This window comes from Cricetulus griseus, chromosome 3 (genome assembly GCF_003668045.3).
Source record: "Cricetulus griseus strain 17A/GY chromosome 3, alternate assembly CriGri-PICRH-1.0, whole genome shotgun sequence".
Lineage (NCBI taxonomy): Eukaryota > Metazoa > Chordata > Mammalia > Rodentia > Cricetidae > Cricetulus > Cricetulus griseus.
In genome coordinates, this window is record NC_048596.1 from 207,289,924 (window position 1) to 207,310,022 (window position 20,099).

At 41.6% G+C, this 20,099-nt stretch overlaps 1 protein-coding gene across 1 annotated transcript in view; it reads left to right on the forward strand.

Annotated features, from left to right (window-relative positions):
* Mpp7 (membrane palmitoylated protein 7) overlaps window positions 1-20,099 on the forward strand; it is a 144,383-nt gene that overhangs the window by 21,079 nt on the left and 103,205 nt on the right. The window contains exon 2 of the mRNA XM_035442768.1: window positions 6,815-6,933. Coding sequence (XP_035298659.1) covers window positions 6,815-6,933 — 119 coding nt within the window. The remainder of the gene's footprint in view (window positions 1-6,814; window positions 6,934-20,099) is intronic.

A 20,099-nucleotide genomic window follows, 5' to 3' on the forward strand; every position in this document is an offset into this window, starting at 1 on the left:
AAGAATCAAGATCAATATAAGATCTGTTTGTCTGTCTTATGTGTATAAGGAAATCACAGGCATCAATTCCCTCTACTGTAGAAGCTGTCAAGTCCCATGAGCTACTATCTGCATCCTGGAGACCCAGGAGACCATGTACTGTGATTAATCAAGGCTTGAAAAGGAGGAGCCAGTTGTGTAGGCCACAGTCTGATTGTTGAGACCTGAGAACTAGCACGGTGGTGAGGATTGGGGTGCTGGTATAAGATCTGGGGTTTGAAGCTCATAGAGCCAAGAGCTGTCATGTTTGTGGTTGAGAACATGAAAGGTAGTTGGCTCTCCCTTTGTGCATGGTGCCTGAACATGTAGTTGGGGGTAGGAGGTCTGTCTTTACTCAGTCTTTGATTTGAATGTATATTTCTCCCAAGAGCACCCCCATGGGCACACTCAGAAATACTACTGTTCTATGAGTGATTGGGGCCCCCCCTTAGTCAAGTCGAGGTGACATGTAAAATTCAGTCATTGCAAAAGTGTTCATTGTTTGTTTTATTTAGAACATAGGCTTAATTCATTTTCCCCAACTGAGATGTTGAGGTCAGGGTTTGCATGCTGTTAAAAATAGGCAAGCAGGGCTCTTGAGATGGCTCACTTGACATAGTGACTGATGGCCTGAATTCAGTCCCAGGACCCACATGGTGGAAGGCAAGAACCAAGTCCTGAAAGTTGTCTGCTGTCTTCCACACATACACCGTGGCATGAGTGAGCTCTCTCTCTGCTTGGTCTTGATCTCTCTCTCTCTCTTCTCCCTCCCTCTCCTCTGTTTACTCTCCTCTCTCCCTACCCTCTCTTGAGCATGATAAGCAAATGTAATACAAATAAGCAAACATTGCCAATTCAAGCCTTTGGTTTAATAGGATTTCTCTTTCAAAAAAGCCTCAATTTAATAAAGCCTCAATTTTTACTCATTAATAACTTCAATTGTATCCCAGTGTGAAGCAGCAGAAAGCCACGCCCCCCCCCCCAAAAAAAAGCAGGAAGGCATTCACTCCCTGAAAGAAGAGATACTCAGCTTAGATCGGTCTGTAAATGAGTCCAGTTAACATTTTACTACCCCTCAGCCTCAGCTGCAGATTTCATGGTCTGCTCTGTGAATATCGATCAGCCCTTGAAGTATTTTTCCTTTGCCACTGTCAATGAAACGTTTTGTCAGTAGAGGGCGCTGGCAGGACACTGCAGCGAGAGGAGGCCTTCCTTGATCTGTGGTTTTCATTTGCTGAGTTTTGCTTCTGTCATGGGCTTCTTAACAGCCCATGTGGGAGTCTCCAGTGGCACTTTACCCACTTTGAGTTTTAGCTACATGCCCACAGAGAGGTTACTAGTGAGCCTGATAGACATACCTGGGTTGCCTTCTTGGGCTCTGTGTGCCTGTGCACCAGTGGGGTGTTCATTGTCTGCTGCCCCAGCTTGATCTTATGTGGCTGTAGGATATTTCTGGTTTCTTAGAGGAGAATCATTTTTTGCAAAAATTAAAGATACTTTGAAAAATAGTTAAATGGTTCCATTGAAGAGATAATGAAACACGCACCCAACGGAGAAGGAAAAATCCAACCATGAGAATACAGTTTGAAGTGGCAGTGCTACACAGTTAATGAGAATAAGCTGGATCTCAAAAAGTTTGCTCAGAAGTAAAAATGTTTTGTTCTAATTCTAAAAGTGGCCCCCAAAGTGAGGAAGTCATTGTGAAGCCTTTAAATATAACGGTTCAGGAAATATGAAGGTGGTAAGAGTGGAATATCTATATTAATATATCTTACTTCATTAGCAATTTAAAGTTCATGTTTCTAAATTAGAAGTTAGATGTCATAGAAAGGCATGAACGTTTTATCTGTATAGCAAAAAGTGAATTTGATGTTTAACTAATTGTCATAATTACAACTTATAATTTTATATGTGTACATGCATATTGCACCTTAATTGTATATTTGTTTACTTAGAAGACATATTTTGGGTTCATATTGTATTGGAAAAAGAGGAGATTCTTATATTTATGACTGTTTCATGTTTGGTGAGCCCACCTATCTGTCTGTCCTCAGTCTGTCTCATACACCATCAAAGATCATAAGAATGCTAGAGGGAGAGAGTGTTTCCTCAATTCGGGGAGCTAGTGTAGTGATCTGAACATAGGACCTCAGTAAACGTCGATTCTTAGGAATTTTCTTTAAAAAGGCTTAGCCCATTTTGTGCTGCCAAACAGAGTATAGTAGTTTCCAAGGACTTTGCTTTCTGTAGTTTCCATTATCTGCCATTAACTGTGGTCTGAGAATATTAAATGGAAAATTCCAGAAATAAACAACTCATAAGCTTTAAATTGTGCACCTTCTTGAGTAGGGTGATGAAATTTTGCAGCATCCCACCTGGAGTGTGAATTAGCCCTTTGTCCAGTGTATCCACACTGTGTATGCCACCTGCCCTTTAATCATTTATTTGGCCTTACTTATAGGATCCACTGTCTCAGCATCATGGTGTTTGTCTCCATCATGTAACCTTTATTTTATGTAATACTCACCCCAAGGCACAAAAGTATGCATAGGAATTGGTGGGGTAGTGTACACGTTTATATATACTATCCATGATTTCACACAGGGATCTTGGATAAGGGCAACCAAGTGTTGGGCTTACTAATTCACAAGAAGAAGAAATTTATCCTCTCATGGTTCTAAAGAACTAGTTGAGCATTGATGCTGTAGTGTGGGGCAGCATGAGGCATGTGATGGTGGGAGGGAGGAGAACGAGGGAGAGAAGGGGGAGCAAAGGAGAGGCTGAACTTGCTTTTTGTAATGAATTTGCAATTACCATGTAAGGAACTGACATAGATGATATTGCTAATTCCTTCAGGCAGTGTCTTCATGGCCGAGTCACATCTAAGTTTTACCTCCCAACATACTACATTGATGAATTACCAACACGTGCTTTGGGGAGGAGGAGAGGACTCAAATCATAAACACCTAACTCAGGGATTTCTTCTTCCTTGACAGGAGTTGACCCTCCTTTCCCTTACACTTCCCCTGTTGGCTGCGCTGTCGACCACAGGGGACAGCAGCCCTTTCAGCTTTGTACTTCAGAGCACATCAGCCATCTCTGCTGCAATTGTTTGTTAGAATAACTTGTTGAGCTTGCATGAATTCAGAGTGTAGGGTAAATTTTATCATGCCAGTTTTTGCTCAGAAACTACGAATAGGTTGAGATAAAAATTAAAGATGTGCCCTCTAAATCTCTAATTCTGAAAACATTTAGTTGGCCTTCATGAGTATTCTTTCTTCACCATTGGGACAAGACTATAGGTGTGTGTTCAGTCCCGTGTCAGGATAGAGACTCCGCTTTGCTCATGGACTGGTGACTTTTAGAGCCTGCATTGCCTTCTTTGAGACTGTGCATCTCTGGCCTCTTGGCTCTGCCACCAGGCCTTTAATTTATGGTTTACACTAGCCTTTCTCTTCCAGCCTTGTTTATGGCTCCAGATCAGGTAGTTGAAGGGACTGTGGTTGTCACTGGAATGACAGATTGTGGTGGTGACATTATCAGTAAGGATTGCGTAATGCTAGAGAAGGCAGAAAACTCAGGTTTATGAGCCTTTGCTAGCAGGAAAATTATTTTTTAAAACTTGGAGTATAAAATGGTGTGTTTCACAAAATATAAACAATACTTGTGTGGAATTAACACTTTCCATGTGTAAAGGGACATGATGTTGTATCCATTTGGAATGCCCGCTAAAGCTGTTTTGACTCTGAACCATTGGAATGCAGTGGCATTTTATTCTAGAGGAAGATGCATCAAGGAAAGAATGTTATTTTATACCAAGTGCATTGGGCTCAGAGCCCCATGGTTCCATTGAAATTTTAAGACAACCATTTGATCTTAGAGTATTTTTATTGCCATTTTTATTTTGAGATCACTATAGAGTCACATGTTGTTTTAAGAAATGATATAGACTTGTACATCACCCTCTTCCTTCCAGTGTTAGCATCTCAACAGAGTGTGGCAGCCAGGAAATTGTCACTGACCTAACCTGCTATGATTTAAATTTATTCCTCAAATATCATGTTCTGTGAGTTTAGTTCTAGGGGTAACAGTATGAGGGAAGCGGGCCTTTTATAGGAGGCCAGTCCAGTAGGGTTCATCCCTCATGCATGAGTTAATGTCCCATGTGCAGGAGTGAGCTTGTTATGAACAAGCAATCTGTTACCTCTTGCTCATTGCTCTCTCTCACTTTTCTGTTCCCTACCATGGGATGACATAGTACAGATGTACTCCCAGGGTGCCTCACCTTCATGTTGGGGTCCCAAATAAACTTGCATTGTTTATTAATTATCCAGTCTGTGGCATTCTACTATAGCAATGTGAAGAGAGAGTTCCCATACTTAGATTCACCAGTTTTCTGTTCACTTTTATGTATTTGTATGTTTAGTTTTACATATACAACTTACCATTCTTTAAATTAAATTTATTCATTCATTTTATATCCTGACTACAGTTTCCCCTCCCTCCTGTCTTCCCACTCTCTTCCCTTCTTCTCCCTCGATCCCATCCAATCCACTCCTCCTCTATTTCTGTTCAGAAAGGGGCAGGCCTCCCATGGGTGTCTACAAAGCATGGCATATCAAGTTGAGATAGGACTAAACTCCTCTCCTCATATTAAGGCTGGGAAAGGCAACCTAGTATGGGGAATAGATTTCCAAAAGCCAGCCAAAGCATCAGGGACAGGCCCTGCTTGCACTGCTGGGAGTCCTACAAGTAGATGAAGCTAAACAACTGTCACACATATGTGGAGGGCCTAGCTCGGTCCCATGAGGGCTCCTTAGGTGTCAGTCCACAGTCTGTGAGTTTCCAGGAGCCCAGGTTAGTTGTTTCTGAGGGTTCCCTTGTGATGACATTGACCCCTGCCCCCGTTTGTCTAAACACAAAGGAAATAAGGGTTAGATAAATCACACAAAATGCTTTCATTGTAGACATGGGGATCAAATATTGATCTATCTTGGTTTTTCAGTAATAATAATAATTAGTAGCTAGATCTCGGTGAGTTGCATATGAGATATTGTATACTTAGCACACACCAGGCTTGTATCGACTTATGTGACCTTCCTAGGAATTATACCATGTAAGTTAGATCAAAATTGGTTTACTAAACTTAATTAAACCTGGTAATTTTTCCAAGAACAGATAATTTTTTATTTTTTATTTTATTAGTTCAAATTAGGAACAGGTAATTTTTTTTACAACTCAAAATCAGTAGAAAAAATTCCCTCTTTTTACATAAATTTACATTTTATGTCTTTGACATGACCATGGGAGTTAGGACGGGAGGGAGGGTGAGTGAGTACTGTATTGTAGGTGGAGTTAAGCTGAGATATTTTAAAGTCTTTGTTCTATTGTAAAGAAGAGCTGGTTTAGGCTAAGTGCCAGATTTTAAAGAGAACTAATATAAAAATATCACAAATACTTAGAAATATAATTGGATTTTTTTCATAGTCTAATTGAGGGTTATTCTTATGACTATTTTTGGCTAAATACAGCCCCAGGGATGTTTGGATTCAATCGGATATCCACAGTTACATATCTGGCTTTACAGTGGTGCCTCATGTATTTGCCTGTAAATTAGCACTGATATGTGTTAGAAGATAATAGATACACCAATCACCAATTGAGAGTCCATAATTTACGGTTCTTTGCTTGTTAAATGTCTTGTAAAGCTGTCCCTATGATGAACAGCAGCCCTTACTCAGACCAGGGATAACAACCCTGTGTGTTGCTCCTCAGGAGGTCTCAGTGTTTTTGTAGAAGCAGGCAGAAATAAAAGGAATCTTGTCCTTTTTACCTCATGTAATCCTGCTAGAGAATGCACCATGTGCTGGGATCTGATCCTGACTTCTGCCAGGTCACCTCCCTCAAGAGTCATGGGCAAACCCCGCTACAACAGTTCTTGGACTGGAGTCTGGCTGCTTTCGACTGAGATGGATGGCTCCTGTGGTGGGCTCCTGTGGGGAACACTGCCCTTCTGTCTGCCTGAGCATCTCTGCCAGGCATGCCACAGCAACCTGCATCTGCCACCCGAGGGGAAGCAAATAAGTTACATACACTGCAGACGTAAACTACATTCTGCACAGTCCTTTTGGAAAAAGCCATAGTCCACAGTGGTGGAATAGCCTGTGAATCACCATGTGGGATTGATTTTGTCCTACATGGCAGAACTTTATTTGCATGTTAGATAATGCAAATCTTCTGAAGCTTTGTGTTATTAGAAATTCTTTGCAAACTACAAAGCCTCTTTTGAGATCACTATATCCATTTTCTCCTAAGGAAGTTTTTCCTCCTCATGACTCATTCCACTCCATGGCTAATAAGAGGGGAATGCAGTAACAGTTAAGGAAAGGAATGCATGCCTTTCCTTCCTTCCTCTCTCTTTCTTTCTTTCTTTCTTTCTTTCTTTCTTTCTTTCTTTCTTTCTTTCTTTCCTTCCTTCCTTCCTTCCTTCCTTCCTTCCTTCCTTCCTTCTGAGAACTGTACACATTTTCTGTCTTGGTTTATGTAAACGTGCATGGCTGTAAAATGTTGACAAGTGTGAAAGGAAAAAAAAAAGCTATCCTGTTAATATATACTTCTTTGGAATTTAAAAATCAAAACACTTCCTCTGCTTCTTGAGAGAACTGTTTTGCTTGATGGCCCAGAATACAAATCCAGTAAAAATGACATGTTCCAGCCGTCACTTACACATACACCTTCAGTGAAATTAATGAGATCACCCTAAGATTACAATTTGTGTTTTATTTTCATTTTATAGGTCTGTATGAGCTGTTGGCTACTCTGCCCGCCCAGCTGCGGCCACATGTGGATAGCCAGGAGGACCTGACCTTCCTCTGGGACATGTTTGGTGAAAAGAGTCTACATTCACTGGTCAAGGTAAACCACACTGATGTCAAGTTCTCTTTGTTGAAAACATATGGAAAAATATTTTGAGCGCCATCTAGTAAACCAGAGACGAAATTGTTCCTGTCTGAAAACAAAACAGCCTTGTTTTATTTCATGGCTGGGTGTGGAGGTTGTTAAAGATCTTACCAAAAATACATAGATGACTTCACTGAAGGGGACGATGTGGCCACGCATGCTAATGCAGCGGCATGCGGCTGCCCTTGTTTAGACAAAGGACAAAATAGTGGCAGGAAGGTTGAGACTCCGTTATGGTTGACATTCGTGAGCTGGAATTTCACTTAAATAAACAAATGTTCACAGCAAAAATTAGAAGGAATATGTGTTCTGAGGTCAGAAACGGCAGCTGTCCAGAAGCCACATTAATTTAAAATAATTTCCTTTAACAAAGTCAACTGAAATTCTAGTAAGCTGATTCTTTTATTGGCCTGACTCCATTGAAATGGTATTTTGCAGATAGATGCAGTGGAGCTAAATACGAATGAAAACAGTTTTTGGAGACTGTTTTAGGGAAAGCATCCCGCCACGAGAACTGTCAGCCACCGGGAACCAGATCCCGCCTTACAGAAATTCTGGGAGTGACCAGCACTCTTAAAATAGTAAAATGAGAACAAGAAACTCACTGGAAAACATGCCACTAGGCTTCTGGAAATACAAACTGTGTTTTCTCTCATTTAACTCAAGCTGAAAGAAATGCCGAGTCTTTCATGTGTCTGTAGGAGGTGGAAGCCCTTATCTCCATGAAATCTGGACCTATGCTTTTCATTCAGCTAACTTTGTTATGGTTGTCTGTCATGAAGGGAAGCTTTTAACTGATATATAGTATTTGAAAATGGGCCACTTCTGAATTGCCACTGTTTACAGAACAGAAATGGTCTTTGTGTTTCTTTTCCTGAAATTTGTCCGTTTTTGAGCAGCAACAATACTGAGGAAGCTGAAGTCAATATGTGGTCCTCCCCAGACCTAGAGATTATTCATTCATTTATTTTTTTCACAGTAGTGCAATTGCCAAGGTATCTTTGTGCTCTAATTCATTTCAGGCAGCTTAGTTCATTCCTTGCAGCGAGTGAGAAATGGTCTTGGGATTACAATTGAGGAGTTCCTGCCTTGTATAGTAATTGAATGTAGGGACCGGGGAGTAGCTACGGATGTATGCACACTGATTTTAGCATTTGCTGAAAGGAATAACATGTACTTGAATTGCCACTGCCCCCGAGTCACTAAGTAAGCATTCCTCCAAAGAATAGATGGATGTTTATTTGAATTTATTTATAACATAGCTATAATTTCCTTACCTAAAGTGGAAGTCAGAATGTGTGTTAGCAAGTTGACAGTTTTATAAAACTTTCAACATCTCAGTTCTTGGATCTCTAGCTATGTAAGTCAGGCAGGTTTATTAAGTATTAAGGGAAAGGTTATCAGAGCACATAAAATGTCAAAAAACTCCAGAGGTGATGGTTACTGGAGTTAAGAGGATGAAACTAATGTATAAAACAAATCCCTACTCACATTGGACAGTGAACCTTAAGCATAGACTTTTCCCCAAAGTGTCTGTCAGTAGCAAGTGGGTAGGAAGCATCTAAGAGGGTGCTAGCATCTGGTTCCCTAAAAACAGTGAAGTCAGTGGATGGATGCTTGCCAGCATTTAGATAGCACAGCTGACATGTGTACTGTTCCATGTGTTTTCAGTAATTGCTCTAAAATGCATTTTTAAAAATGTGTCGTATTTGATGCCACTTGCGTAGTATTCGTGATTCTTTCGTCCTCTCCTCTGCCTCCAGCTCTCATCAGATGCAGACCTCGAGTGTGTCCTCTGCCTGACCCGTTCTATTAGTTTTAAATATGTAAAGTCTAAAGCGCCTCCAGGAGGCAAGCTCCTGGGATCTTAGCTTGAAACAGCTGGAACAAACCACTTAACTGGATTCCAAATGCCTCTAGTTAAGGCCGGAGGACAGAAGCCTTTAGCTTTTGTACATAAATCTTGCTAGAGCCAAAGGAATTTGTTTGAAAAGATTTGTTATAGAGTGAACCAAAATGTGCTTTGGTTTTATGCTCTTGCCTGAAGTTGTGTGATTTAGAACTGGAGAATGCAGAATTTGATTTTCATCCTAGCACAGAATTTTCATGGTCTTCGTGTGTGTGTGTGTGTGTGTGTGTGTGTGTGTGTGTGTGTGTGTGTGTGTGTGTGTGTGTGTGTGTGTGTGTGTCTGTGTCTGTGTGTGTCTGTGTTGTGTGTGTGTGTGTGTGTGTGTGTGTGTGTGTGTGTGTGTGTGTGTGTGTGTGTGTGTGTGTGTGGTGTGAATTGCCACACAGTTTTAAAGTTTTAAAATACTTGTAACTCTGGGACCTAATGTAAAAATACTCAGGAGACTGCACATCACAGTTTAAGTGGCAGGTACTGCACCCTACTTTGGATATTGAGGTTGGTACTGGAAAGGAAGGCTGATCCTAACAGGCTTGTCCAGCTTTTGACAATGCAACCTGATATTACCACCTGCAAAGTTGATGCCCAAAAGTAGCACAGCTGTTACAAAAAAAAAAAAAAAAAAAAGAAAAGAAAGAAAAAAGAAAAGAAAATCACAGAGATCTCAGTATTTTTAGTGAGTTTATGATTTCACTCTGGGACACATTCATAATTAAATGTGCCTGTAAGGTGTCGGCGAGGATGATTTGTAAAAGAAAAGCTTTAGGGTGAAAAGCTGAGTAATAAGAAGCACAAGTGTGGCATTCTGTCACTCTCAGGAGGAAGACGGTACTGAGAGCGTCTGAGAACTCTCACATCTGCTTGATGGGGACCTGCACATGTAGAGGACTGGGAAACATCGTTCACTCTGTCCAGCCAGCGTGAGAGAACACACTGTTGATGCATCTTTTGCTAATGTACAGGGTCCACAGAGTGTATGTTTTATACTCTAAATTCATTTCTAGATTTATCTTCTGTGTTCTTACCACTTTTTTTTAAAAGAGTGAGATCTCACCACTTAAATTTTCTTTAGTTGTGTATGTATTTATAATCTGATTTAAATTCATTTTAGAACAAGATAGGGCATAAGAACTTGCTTAAATATTGAATTTTTTTTTAAAGACTGGGTTGCATTTGTGTCTCCTCCAGAAACTTACGTTTTTAACTCAAAATTTCGTTGGCTCTCTAGGATGAGAATATCCAATCGTTATGACTTTTACATGCTTGCACATGTTTCTTTCTTTCTTTTTTTTCTGCAGATTTCTAAAATTTGAATTAGAAACAAGATTGTTTTTCATGACAATCCCAGTTCCCTCTCCCTCCCCTCCTCCCCTACCACCCTCCTTAACTAAAACCCTACCTATCACATATCCTTCCTGCTCCCCCTGGATGGTGAGGCCTTCCATAGGGTGTCTTCAGAGTCTGTCATATCCTTTGGGATAGGGCCTAGTCCCACCCCCATGTGTCTTGGCTCAGGGAGTATTCCCCTATGTTTGCACATGTTTCTTTGCCCTTTCAGTAGTTGCATGTGGGAGGACATGAAGAAAATAGAAGAAGTTACTGGAGATTTATGCTATTTTAGACTCGAGTATTCAATAAACACAAATTTGTATTTTAAGGGAGATTTTCCTTGCACAATAGTATTACTGTGTGTTTTTTTTTTCTGGGATTTCAGTGTTTAAAACAACAATGCTGAGAGCTATGGAATTCAGTCAATAGAGTACTTGCCTTAAAGTCATGAGGATCTGAATTTGATTCCACAGAACCCATGTTAAAGCAAGCAGACCTGGAAGCCTGCATTTATGATGCTAGGACTAGGATGGCAGAAGCAGGCAGGTTCCAGAAATTCTGTGGTGCCAGCCAGCCTGCTTGATGAATTCTACATCCGTAAAGAGACTATGTCTAACAATCAGAGTGGTTGCTGCTTGAGGAGTGACACCCAAAGTTGTCCTCTGACCTTCATGAATGTATATACCCTACCCCCTACACACTATTATCCTTAATTAGAATAAACACAAATAGACCCTCACATCACTTGTGGGTCCAGTTTTAATAATGGTTACTGGTGAATAATTAATACTACATAATCATTGTCTTTCTGTATTTGTTGGGCATTTACTATGTGCTGAGCATTTTCTGGACTGTCTGGTGAGAATTTCTGAGATGGAAGGCATAATCTTTCGTTTAATGTCCAGTTTTCCATGGAGTTATACACAGGCACATGCCAATTACAGTGTCTTGTGGTAGATCATATGTGTAACTCAATAGTAGCTCCAGTGTGGGTTCCCGGAGGATTCTGTTTCCTCAGCTAGACCCACCCCCAACGCCTGCTGAACAGGAGTTTCTTAGGTAAGTATTTATTGGGGTAGTGGCAAGTTAGACAAAAAAAAAAGTAATGTGCAACACAAGAGGGAATAGTGAGCATTTTGTCTTGAGGATGGGGTGTGCTTGCTGTTATATGAATTATGGAAGTGTGAGCAAAGCCCACGAAGGCAAAGATGTTCACATGAGTGGCTTTGTAAATCCAAGACAGTGGGAGCCATTTTCTTGAAAGGGTGAATTCAGAGGGGTGGGGGGGGTGGGGTGGGGTGGGTAAAAATAAAAACAAAACAAAACAAAACAAAAAACCACTTTGTTTTCTTTCTCTTTGTTTAAGCTCTTATTTTTATTTTTTTGAGGGGGTTTTATTTTCCCTCACAGTCCAAGTGTTTTTATTTTTAGTTATGTGTGTGAGTGTATGGTTATGTGTGGCTATGTGCACATGAGTGAAGTTACCCGTGGAAGCCAGAAGAGGGCATTGGATCCCCACGAGCTGAGGTTATAGATGGCAGTGAGCCCTTAGCTATGGGGCACTAGGAACTGAACTCGGGTCCTTAGCAAGAGCAGTGCATGATCTTAACTATTGGGATAGCCCTCCAACTTGTTTTCCTTTGGAAGTAAAGGCTAGAGGCTAGATAGGGCATGGGATTTCCAAGTCAAAGAAGATGACAGCAGAAACACTGAGTTCCAATTTGAGGGGCATGCTGGCAGTGCCGTTCCTGTCATATTGAGACTCCTCCTGCTCTGTGATCTACCCACTAGTGCCAAGCTGTTGGGAGTTGGGAGGAAACTCAGGAGACATCTCTCAGAGCTCTCTACAAGCATATCAGTTCATACATTTTGACTATCTCCCCACAGGAAGTGAGAAGCTATTTTAGATGCTTTAAATGTCTGCTTGGTATTTAGGGGATAATCAAATAATTAGACTCATGCATCTAGATTTGAGGATAATTACGTTCAAGGTTGTAGATAATAGATTTAGGTATAGGGTTGCCAGATAAAGTACAGGAATCACTTAAATTATGATGTGGACAGCTGTTAATGACTAGTTGCATGTATAACTGGTCTCAATTTTAGAGTGCCTCATGATGTTGTAGTTTCTGTGCATTTGTTTGTGATGTTTGCATGATGAAGGTAGCACCTAATTCCTTTCTTTGAATGTGTCCCCACGTTGAAATTTTCTCTATCATTAAACAATGCATGCTTGCACATTTAAAAAATCATGACCGAGCCGGGCGTTGGTGGCGCACGCCTTTAATCCCAGCACTCGGGAGGCAGAGACAGGCGGATCTCTGTGAGTTCGAGGCCAGCCTGGTCTCCAGAGTGAGTGCCAGGATAGGCTCCAAAGCTACACAGAGAAACCCTGTCTCGAAAAACCAAAACAAACAAACAAAAAAAATCATGACCAACAGGTCTGTGATTTAGTTTGATTTGGGGGGAAGGCATGAGTTCAGGCATGAGTTCTAGGTATAAAGTAAAATGTCTGAATAGGAATACTCAGTAGTTCCAGTCGTCGCTGGATGACTGTGTTTTTCTCCACTGAATTGTCTTTTCTCCTTTTACCTATACCATGCTGTCTTGGTGACCATAGTCACCCACCTTTGTGAATTCTGCAGTAGAGTAATGCGAGTTTTCTAGTTTTGCTCATGGTCAGTATTGTATTGGCCATTTTGGGTCTTTTTCAGATTAACTTCAGAGTGAGCTTGTCAGTTTGCTGGGATTTTGGTTGGTATTGTGTATCTTGTAGGAGATTATATCACAACAGCACTATGCATCCCTGTCTACGCGGCTGAAATCTCTCTCCATTTATTGAGATTCCCTTTCATTTCTTCATTCTTGTTTTCCCTCGTTAGAGTCTGTACATATCTTGTTATGTTGGTGCCTGCATATGTTTTTATTTTTGGTACTATAGTTTTAAAATTGCCGTCATCATTTTTCTATGGCTGTGATCAAACACCATGACCAAGGCAACTTACAGAAGGAAGGATTTAATTTTCGCTTACTGTTCCAGAGAGATGAGTCTATCTCCATCAAGGTGGGGAAGCATGGTAGCAGGCATGGTGTCAGGAACAGCTGAGAGCTCATATCTCCACCCACAGACAAGAAGTAGAAATGGCAAACTGTCATAGCATGTGGCTTTTGAAACCATGAAGTCTTCTCCTAGTGACATACTTCTTCCAACAAAGCCACACTTCCCAATCTTACCCCCAAAAGTGCCCCAAACTGGGGCTAAGAATTCAAATTCCAAAGACTATGGGGGTTGTCTCTTTTAAAACACCACAGAAATGGTTTATATTTTTAATTTCTGTTTTTAGCTCTTCATTACTTTTTTGTAGGCAACTGGTGGCTTTGTATATATGGAGCCTGTATCCTATACCTTTGCTACAATTGTTTATGAGTGCCCAGAGTTTTGCTGCTGTTGATTCTTTAGTCAACATAATCATGTCACTTATAAACAAAACTTTATTTTCAATATATATTTTTCATTTCCTTTTTTGTCTTATGTTAGCTATGAATCTTGTGCAGTACTGAAGAGCAATGGTAGGAGTAATCATCTTTGTCACTTTAAATGTTTCTCACTATTTTGAATGATGTTAGAGAGCTGGGCATTAGCACTTAAGAAAACTGGCTGCATGTTTATCCCTAGAGCACAAATGGACTTTGGGAGCCCATTCCCTATGGAGGGGGATACTATTGCAGCCCAGATATAAGAAAGAGTCCTTGGGGAGTGGGTGGAGGGTGGGTTGGGGGGGTCTGTGGGGAGCACATGGGAGGATGAAAGGGCAAGGGAATGGGGGGATTGATAATATAAATAAGAGTGCTTCTTAAAAAACAAACAAACAAACAAACAAAAAAAACCAAAAAAACCCCAGCTGCCTGTGTTCGGTTTCCAGCACCATATGGTGGCTCACAAACCATCTATAATAACAATTCCAGAGGATTCAGGGCCCCCTCCTTGTCTCCTCAAACACAAATGTGTAGGTGGTGCACAGATATACACTTGGGCCTTGAACTCAAGTGTCAGGCTTGCTGGTATTTGACTTTACCTGATGAGCCACCTCCCTGGTCCCCAGTCTCTGACTTTTCTTTGCTGTATTCTATAGTTTTGATACAGGTTGTACTTCCCAAAGGCTCCTGTGGAGGAAGTGTAGCCTCCACTGGGATGATGCCAAGCACCGATGGGTCCTTTAAGAAGGGAGTTTGGTGGGATCTGATCTAGTCATTGAGGGTCCTGCCCTCAGCTGGGATTAAGCTAATTCTCTGGAGCCCCTGATTCGTTCTCAGGGAGTCTGACCCCCAAGAGGCACCCTGATTTCCTACCTGCTCTTATGATCACTCTTTCATATGACATTGGCAGGATATATCTTCAGAGGGCAGCATCTCACCAGAACATGACTGATGATATAGACCTCTAAATCTGAAACAGCAAACCTCTTTTGTCTTTAAAGTCCCACCCTTGAGTTTCTCATTGTAGTGATAGAGTATTTAGAGTGTTCAATTCAAGCCATTCATGTTTAACACCATAATTTGTATATTGGGTTAATATTTATCCTGAGTCAGTAGCTCTCTATTCAATACATTTGTTAGTTTTAAACTTTGACCACACCTTTTCTTTTCCTTCCCCATGTATAGTTGGATATCTTATATTATTCCAGTTACCCTCTTAGCATTTCAATGATGCTGTCCCCCTAGTAAGCAGCATTGTACAACTAACTTGGGTCTGCCTTCACAGGTGGTAGAGTTCCTTTCTTTCTCCTTCCTTCTTTCCTCTCTCCCTCCTCTTCTTTCTCTTTATCTCTTTTCTCTCTTCCTTCCTTTCATTCATTCATTCTTTCTGTCCTTCCTGCCCCTGCCAAGCCTTTCACTTACCCATATGCTAGAATCACCAAGCTGTTGCCATTACTGCTTTGAACAAACAACTGTGCATTCACCAGTCCATTTAGAATAAGAAAAATCAAGGGTTGTGACTAACTCTCACAACCTTCTGACGTCCTTCTGTGTTTATATAGATCTCACTGTCTAACCTGAGCTCTGTATGATCTTTTTTTTAATCTCTGAAGAATGTCTCTTAATACTTTTTTTGGAAGGCAGATCTGCTGGTAACCAATTCCTTGCGTTCTTGTTTGTCTGAAAAGTTCATACTTCCCCTCTGCTTGTGACATTCCATTTCATTGGATACAATAATTTTAGCGTGGTGTTTCTTCTTCTTCCAACATGTGAAGTATTTCACTTAATTTTTTTCTTGATTAAATGATTTCTGATAGGAGACTGATGTTATCTTATCCAAGTTCACATTTTGGATAAAATAAGGGTCACTAAAGATAAGGGTCTTGTGGTGGTTCCCTGCCTTTCCTCTTTACTTTTGGTCCTCTGTAGTTTTAATGCAATGGGCAAAAGTGTAGGTGTCTCAGGCTTTGTTTTAAATCTTCATGGATTTATTTATCTTTTTTAGATTTCCTATACTTGTGGTTTGTTGCTTGTCCTTAATTTGGGGGTAATTCTCAGCCCATCACTTCAGGTGTTCTACTTTTTCCCAAGGTTTCCATTCTGCATTGCCCATTTTCTAATCATCTCAGAGCTCTTAGATTTTTGTTTCTCTGCTCTTCTTCATTCATCTCATTTCCACAGGGGAAGTTACCATTCTATCCTTGTCTTCCCTGGTGTAGGGGTTTGAATGTGAATGTTCCCCATAGGCTCATGTGTTTGAACACTGGGTCTCCAGTTGGTGGTGCTGTTTGGAGGAAATTAAGGAACCTCTAGAATGTGGAGCCTTGCTGGAGGAAATACATTGTTGGGATCACACTTTTAGGGTTTATAACCTTGCCCCACTTCCAGTGAGCTCTCTTGGCTTTCTGCTGGGCTGCCTACTGCATGCCTCCCCTGCTTTTATGGACTCTTCTTACTTCTTCTGTAAGCTAGTTTTGGTTGAAAGTTTCATCACAGCAACAGAAATGTAAATGACATACCTAGCTGCCATGTTCTGTCTACCGATGAGCACATCTGTCCCGCGCTAACCGTCTCGCCAGCAAAAACGACACGGGGACACTCCTCAGGATCCTTCTGCAGTAAAGCTTTAATGCTACTTGAGAGGGAGAGCATCAGCTTACAGAGCGGAGACTCTGAACTCCCAAAAACCCCTCCTTATATAGGCTGGCAACCGTCGCCTCAGACTGTTACTTTTTGACTGGCTGAAGCTCGTCGGACCATATGATGTCAGGGAGGGGCGGAGACTAAGGGCTGGAAAGTTACAAAGTTACCTAGTGCGCATGCTCACAGCTTGTAACGGCTCCTAACACACATCAAAGTAGCATTTATGTCTATACAACCATTCTCTGATTTCCAGGATTTCCTGTGGATTACTAGCATCTCCAGTCCCTGCTTACACTACCTGCTGTGGCCGGTTGTGCTTTCTCCATTTGAACATGCAACATATCAAGTATAGTTATTTTAAATTCCTCATCTCATTGTGAAATCCATTTTGACGATCCTTGTCACTCATTTCATCTCTTTAGGCCTTCCTACCTGCAGTTACCATGCCTTGTAATATTTTGTTGAAAGCTACTTGAGACTCACAGGATAACAGGAACTCTGGTGAGCAGGCCTTTACTGTGAGTTTTTATGTTACTGTGGCTGGGAACTGGGTGCTCGTAGCTTAGTTCTGGAGATTTGAGTTCCCTTTGTGCCCTTCTTTTTCCTCCAGCCCCTCAGCCCCTTTGTCTTTGGATTTTCTTAAAAACCGTCTTTAGAGTCACACCTCAAGTCTCTCATTTCTAATCTATTGGGGATCATTGCAGACTTACGGGAGATGGTCAGTTGTTAGAGACTGATTCTCACCAAGTGCTTGTCTTGTGGCTTTTATTTTTTATTTATTTTAGAATTGGGTACCCAGCACTCGTGAGGCAGAGGCAGGCAGATCGCTGTGAGTTCGAGGCCAGCCTGGTCTCCAGAGCGAGTGTTAGGATAGGCTCCAAAGCTACAGAGAAACCCTGTCTCGAAAAAGAAAAAAAAGGTATATGTATTTTAATCATAGTTATTTCCCCCTCCTACAACTGAAATAACCAGGCACTCTTTCCCTGACTTCAACCATGAGACTTGGTGGCTCTTATGGAAGAAAGTGTGGGGACTCTTCTTCTAGGGGGTCCCCAGGAGATTGTAATTCTCAAGCCAATCTTAGTTTATAATACAGACTCTCAGAGAACATATCAAACACCATATAGTAAATATATCTCTGTATATATGTACATGTTATATATGTATATAGGAACATATGTAGGTCATAGAGTAATGACAAAGAGTTAAAGGGCCAGTGAGATTGAAGAGGCCTGAGAAGGCAAAGCTGGGAAACCAATAGGAATAGAAGAGTCCTCATGTTGATAAGATAAGAATGAATGTTGGTAAGATGTATTGATAGGCAGCAGGGGAGAATCTGAGGGAGAGGTAGTGGCCACACCCATCATCAGTTTGAGAGAGAAGCAGCAAAGGTGATGAGAAGCGTCTGTAGAGATGAAAAAGCAGGACTAGGTTCAGATGAAGGAACAGGTGCAAAGATGGATTGCAGGTCCAGCTGGGTGAACACGAGATGTAGGCAGATGTAGGTCATGATTCCTTGACAGACTCTCCAGGTGGCCAGATGGCAGACTGATAGGGACTTTCACTGTTCCAGTGCTGAGTCCCACCTCTTTTTGGGGGCGAAGTTACACCCTTGATCTAGTAAGTTCTTGGGCCCGATTTTCTTCATACCATTTTATTACATTTGTGTTCCCCCACAGTATCAGTTTAGCTTGATTCACTTATAGGTCGGTATCCTTTCGTCTCCCAGGGAAGTCAGCCTTTGGGGCACAAGCTGTAATGGACATATGGTACAGTTCACTAGTATACCCGGAAACAAGGCCACCCTCCACCTTCAAAGTGGGGTCAAAAGTTACTTGTAAAATTGGGGTCTCTCAGGTCAAGGCACAGCCTGAAAACAATATAGAGTAACTTAGGGGAAGGAGCAGCCTTACCTCAGCATCTCCTAACAGACTGGTTTCTAAATGTGAAAAGGTTGCAAATTAACACGATTTCCTTTGCCAACTGTTTCGATTCATTTCCATTGGAGAAAGCATGAAGGAGACCTCCATGTTTCTCCATGAAAGATGTCAGGAACATGTGATGGCTAACCTTTCATTCCTCTTACAAGTGAAATGCTGTGGCTTGGCTATCAGTTCTCTTTAAACCAGTTGTACATATATTAAGTTCAGACAGCACTTATTGATACCATGGCAGCCTTGTCTGTCCATTCCTTACCCCAATTAATGGAATACTTTGAGGCAACACACATTCTGTCACTTGGGCTCCCTCTGGCTTCCTTTTGGTCCCCAGGCCTAGTGCTGGCCATTAACATTCATTTGAGACATCTAGGGTGTAGTGTAGACGATGGGGTTTACCTACTGTGAAGTGGTGAGAGTGGACAGTGGCTAAGGAAGGGCACAGTTTTACCTGTTTACATTTACGGCAGGCTTGATATTCTATTTCTAGTGTCTCTGGGACAGACAGCTTCTATTTAAAGTGTTTTTCTTGCCCAGTGCTTGCCAGACTCATTTTATCAACACTTAAGGGACTAGACAAAGCTGTTGTCTGTGTCCTTTACTAGAAAGTGTCTGGCTAGACACTGATCTTAGGCCTTGCCAGACATTCAGAATACCACATCTCTGCCCAGGGACAGAGAGAGACACATCACAAATTCTGTTCTTCTAGCCAGCATTAGTGTCGTGTGGCCCCGGTTCTTAGTTTCTGAAGCTGCTGATTAGGAAGGAAGTGTCCACCTACGGGGACCTCCAAGCCTGCGGAGATCTAACTAGCTACTCAGTGGTTTTATAGTCTTTCCTATTCAGTTATTATCAGTACCTCTCATTTTATCAAGAAGCAATGGGAAGCTTAATAGCAGTCACTGGGGTGATATTCCCGTGCTGGGGAATTAGTTTCTAGGCTAAGATAATGTTATATGTACAAGTTTAGGACTTTTTGGAAATACATCATTGTAAAGGGAGGGCGGATGGTGTCATGTTGAGGGAGTGAACCCCTTGTGGGGGGGTTATGTTACTTGCCTCTGTCATATTGTTTGCCTTGGGTGGGAGGAAAAAGAAAAAGACAGCCAGACACTGTGAATGATCCATGGCCACCTGGTCTGACAGAGCCTCTCGTTGGGCTTCAACAGCTGGTAATGCTCCTGGGCCAATCAAAGGTAATTGTCCAGCCAGCTCTGTTGGAGAAACCAGACAGAGGTATTTCATATGTTATAGGTTACACTTTTCTGGGCACAGAAACACGTACAGCCTGCTGAAGATAGGAATTCCTGAGGCTCTGGGTAAATTGTTGTTTTTGTAATTCATACTCTCCAAACAGTGGCCATATGTTAGCCCTTCTTTAGGTATTTGCCAGGGAGGAGAGAGAGTGGACTGGAGCCAGGTTTTGTGGAGCCTTGATGGAGCTGTGTCCTCTGCCAGGTCTGCCTTTACTATAATGGAATGGTGCCTTCTGGAAGTTAGAGTGCACGCAGATGACTCTTCAAGAATTCATGGTTTCAGAACAACCACCTAACATGTGTATTTAGCCATAATTTAATGGGAAGGAATCTATTAGTCCCACAAAAACATTTCTTTCCTAGAAATATCACTGCCTTGAGAACAGTCATTCATATTAGAATGCTTGGAGTCAAGAAGTCTCTAATATTTTCATTTCCTATGTTGAGGCAATTCCTGTTACTCCCTATTTCCAGAGAATAGGAATTCCAGAGAGCAGGAAGATAGCCAGCTTCCCTAGATAACTGTGCTCAGCAGGGCAGGTGCCACACTAGAAACTGTCCTCCTGGCCTCAG